Raw genomic sequence first — 4,647 nt, forward strand, 5'->3', positions numbered from 1 at the left:
TGAATGACTCACCACACATGGCACTGATGGATCCGGCCATCAGGACATGTTCGGAGCCGTTGTACATCTTCACGTCGATGATGCCTTGTCGAATGGTCTCGCTGACTCTGGCTCCCAGCAACACCGAGCCCACGGTCTCAAAGATGGTGGCCAGAATGCAGGCCTGACGCAGGCTGACCACGCCGGAGCCCACCGCTGTTCCAAAGGAGTTGGCCACATCGTTTGCCCCCACAGAGAAGGCCAGGATGAAGGCGATGACGAAGCCCAGAATCAAGAGCCACAAGTAACCTGACATGTCCGACTGTGGGGCCAGAGCCACGGTGTTGACAGCAGCGAGTGTTGACAGTGTAGTTGTATCCATCAGGACTAACTGTTTAACTAGTGTAAGCAGTGAAGCCCAGCAGGTGGTGCTGTGACTGATGACGGGTGATGACGACAGACGAGCTGTTAATCTCTCTAGATTAATCAAGTTTATGAGAAAGAATCCGACGTTTATTGTTAGCTATGTTCACACGGTGGACCATCAGGCTGCACGGTAAAATAACAGGTGATAGAAGCAGAGACCAGACTCATGGTGACACTGAGCCTCAGTGGATTCAGGCTGTGAAGACAAGAATTGGACGTGATTGGTTACAATGTTTACCTTAAACAAAGAGAAACTCAGTTCAGTAGCATCAGTTGACCTGAGGGGGGCGACACAGACAAGGCTGCTCAGTGTACAGCAGGTACAGAGAAGTAGTTTGACCAGACAGAGTCATGTCAGGGAGTGGGTCGTGGTCTACAACCACAGAGGGTCACATAGACTGACTTTAGTTAGTCTATGTATGACCATCAAATGGCCCAGGAGCCAGAGGTTTCAACCCTAGATTTAGGTAAGAATCAGAACAAAATGGACCTGTGTTAGAAGTGAAGGACTGGTGTGGACCACATGAGTAGATCAGTCCCACTTCAACCGTCCACAGGTGATGATCTCAAACAACACATTTAAAGACAACCTTTCACGGTGTGAGTGACAGTCAAACTGAGGCTGAATTAAAGATGTACACGGCTCCGGCACAGAATGGACCGGTACGGTAATCTGATTGGCCGCTCCTACATAATTCTAAGTGACAAAGCAAAACAAACAAAGAATCAATATATGAAAAAACTGTGAAAACAAATAGTCACCTTTGAGAAGAAAAGGTCGGAGCGTGGCCCGGAGTGTGTCGGCTCTGTAACAGTCACAGGATGTTTATCAGCGCCTATCAGTGGCAGACTTATGTAGTGAACGCCGGAGGACACGCCTTCCCACCACGGTCATGAGACCACAGATGCCTACAGTTAATGTTCAGCCGCAGTGTTGACAGAGAGGCCAATAATTATAGTTGTCTGGGATTAAGCTGCTCTGCTGTGAATGAATCTAAAAATCACCCAGAGAACAACCAGGTGGAGAGACAAAAGTCTTCTGTTCTTCACAGAACACTTTTATTTTCTGCTCTGTAAATGAAAACAGCAGATACGTATTTCAGACAGACCATAATTAACATTTCAGGGAACACGTTACACATTCTTCTATATTTAACTGAAATTCATTCCTATAGGAAATAAAAACAGTGTATGCAGTATATATGTATATAAAAATATATATAGTAAATACAGTGTAATTTAAACACTGTCTCAAGGCTAATGTAACCCTATGGAAATTGTAATGCTAATTATAAAAATAAAAAAAATGTAGGTAATGATTTTGATTTACATTTGTGCATAAGAAACTTCACGTATGAATATATTTTATAAATGAATGAGAAGAACGAGGTTTTAACTCTGCTGCCACTGTCTGGTCAAATATTTGTATGCAGGATTTGAAGAATATAGTCACAATACTGCGATACAACTACAAACAGAGTATAAAGTGCTGACACCTGGAGGAGTGTGTATGAACCTATGGTGTTACAACACAACAAGGCATCAATCAATGGGGGGGGGGTCTTCAAGACGCTGCCACGGTGGATCACATTAGTCAGTGCATGTATTTTTAAGTTTACCATTTGTTCATCTTCATATACTTCAGTATGTTAAGGTATATATATGGATATTCACCTCTAATATATCATATACTTCAGTATGTTAAGGTAAGTTTCTGGAATTTCACCACCAGATGCCGCCAAATCTCATACAGGGAAATCTTTGAATTATTGTCTGTGGGTCACAACCTGTAGCTGCCATTAACCTGGATAATCAAAAAATGTTTGATTATCACGTGATATATGTTCACTTCTTGTGCTGCTACCATTAGGAACTCGACCAGTTGATTTAAATATCTGGGTGGTGTCCCTCTGAATCAGCCACAGTGAAAAGGATTGTGGTCCAGCCCACCTCTGTTTCATTTCTCCATTGTTTAATCTGTTAAAGTCATACAAAGCAGGATACAGGTGTGAAGTGTTTGCACCTGAACACAGGACCATGACCTGACACTAGGTGTGGCTATTCCCACTCAGTCATCCCTCCTAAATCTTAGTGCTTTTCCCCATTCATCACAGTTGGATTAAACAAGTGTAGAATTAAAGCTGAATGAACGGCCACAACTGCAGCGCTCTTCAGCGTTAGCTACCGTGTTGGAGCCACATGCTCCGTCAGCAGCTGTGACTGTGGTCCGAGATGCTACAGTGCCTTCAAATCTGCTGATAACTTCCTCTTCATTACTGATTGATTCAGAGTCCTAACCTGGAAAGTGCCAGCCATGTGGAATCTTTAACGTAGAGCATCCACACGGTGACCCCTGTTTTCTAAAGTTAGCTTCAATACGTCACTAATAGCAAATATATAACGATACACGATGAGCTACAACTACGATGGACGATCAATGGATTAACAAAACATTTGAGAATTAATAAAGAACCAAAACATACAGAAAAAAACACACAGATTTTTCTGGATTTTCAACAAAGACCAGATAACAACTCACATTAACAAAACATTTGAGAATTAAGAAAGAACCAAAACAAGATTTTTCTGGATTTTTAACAACTCTGGTCAACACTTTACTAGTTGTGATGTCACTATAATGACAAAGGCTACAGTAGAATTCCTACAAATGCAGTGTTTTTTCAACTCACCTCAAGTCCCTGGAAAACAGCCACGAATTCAAACTCCATCCCAACGAATCATCGATTAACCAGCAGGGGGCGACCTGCTGACAGTTGAGCCCGTTCAAGATACTTCATAAATGGATATCAATTGATTTCAACTTTAGCTGAAAGTGTGACTTTATTATTATTATTCTGTAAATTAACACTACACTTTGGGTTGTGAGTTGACAAATAAAGTGGCCTAAATATGAAACACATACGATTCTTACCCACTGATTACTTCGGATTTCTCCGTACATCTACGGAGAACTACTGGTCATTTGTTAGGAGTGACATCATGCTACGCTACATTTTTGCTACAGTGAAGAACTGAGAAGAAATTAAAAAAGAATCATAATAAATTCAATTCAACAACCAGTTTAAGGCGGAAAAGACTGATTTGTCAATGTAACAAAAGGCACAATGTTTTAAATGTTTTTTAAACAAAAAAACTAACATCCACTGGTGAACGTGAAGTTTGTGTATTCGGATCATATTCGTCTGATTTCTGCCGTACGTTGTTCTCAGCTGTGGTGAAGACACTGTTCTTTGACAAACATGTTCATTTGTAGGTAGAACATTTATCACAAGGTTAGCATTAGCTGCTAAGCTCCATGTTTACTGCATATGTCCTGAAGGATCGAGACTCAAGTCGCGCGAGCGACGACTGTGTTGCGTCACCGAAGTGTTCCGAAGAGGAACATTTCTAAACACAGACATCCGACATGCAGCGTAAAACCGGAAATTCGTTCGATTCACGCATCACGTACCAAGTGGTTCGTGACGAGTGGACGTACGGCCACGCCCCTTAGAGGTTTATGGCAAATATAATGTTACAAAACACGTCCGTGTCTTTGTTGTGGTGTGGATTAGTGAAGAGTCCTCCGAAGAACACCAGGATTACGACTGTCATTTATTTTAATTTGTTGACTGTAATTAGAGAAGATGAAGTGCCTTGACTTTCCCAGAAGCCCCGGCCAAACTGTTGCTCTGCCGTTGACATTTAATTAGTGTTGCCACAGTAACACGGACTTAAATGCTGTTGTTTCTGTGTTGAGGGCATTTAGGACTGTAACAAAATGGCAGCGTGTGTGTTTTTAACTACAGCCTGAGAATTTTCTCCCGTTTCATTCTCAGGCGCGTGTGTCGTAGCAAACCGAAAGTTGTAGCAACAGCAGACGAGGTGGAAGTAAACACAACTAAACGGAGAAGAAATCATATACACGGAGTATTTATATTTTTCATGTTGGAATATAATATAAAGGCCTCTAGATGGCACCAATGCTGCCTTTACTGACTGTACAGCAGCAGCTGAACCTGAATATAAATAAACACAGTTGAAGTTGTTCTCCTCCTCCGCTCACCTCGTCGGTTTGTTTGTTTGTTTGTCTTTGTTGTTTTTACTACCATGAAAAATAAATGAAAATATCACCACATTTGACACGTGACCTGGAGGAACTCTGACCTCCGTGTTACAACAGCCTGTGCTCATCCTGATCATCATGTCAGGTGGACCAGACAGGACTTGTTGATAAGTAAC

The 4,647-nt window shown here is 41.9% G+C and overlaps 1 protein-coding gene and 1 long non-coding RNA gene across 2 annotated transcripts in view; both read right to left on the reverse strand.

The window, feature by feature from the left end:
- The window catches only part of slc20a1a (solute carrier family 20 member 1a), a 7,583-nt gene extending 6,142 nt beyond the window's left edge, over positions 1–1,441 (reverse strand). Inside the window, exons 1-2 of the mRNA XM_025053395.1 lie at positions 1,168–1,441; positions 13–601 (exon numbers count right to left, since the gene is read on the reverse strand). Of these exons, the coding sequence (XP_024909163.1) occupies positions 13–361 (349 nt within the window). The 5' untranslated portion in view covers positions 362–601; positions 1,168–1,441. The remainder of the gene's footprint in view (positions 1–12; positions 602–1,167) is intronic.
- Positions 1,442–2,145: 704 nt separating this feature from the next.
- On the reverse strand, positions 2,146–4,586 carry LOC112486498 (uncharacterized). Its single transcript, XR_003048958.1, has 3 exons — positions 3,338–4,586; positions 3,096–3,169; positions 2,146–2,382 (listed from the first exon to the last, which is right to left on the reverse strand). It is a non-coding gene; the product is annotated as an uncharacterized LOC112486498 (long non-coding RNA).
- Between the last annotated feature and the right edge of the window lie 61 nt (positions 4,587–4,647).

The sequence above is a fragment of the Cynoglossus semilaevis genome, chromosome Z (assembly GCF_000523025.1).
Source record: "Cynoglossus semilaevis isolate Cse_v1.0 chromosome Z, Cse_v1.0, whole genome shotgun sequence".
Lineage (NCBI taxonomy): Eukaryota > Metazoa > Chordata > Actinopteri > Pleuronectiformes > Cynoglossidae > Cynoglossus > Cynoglossus semilaevis.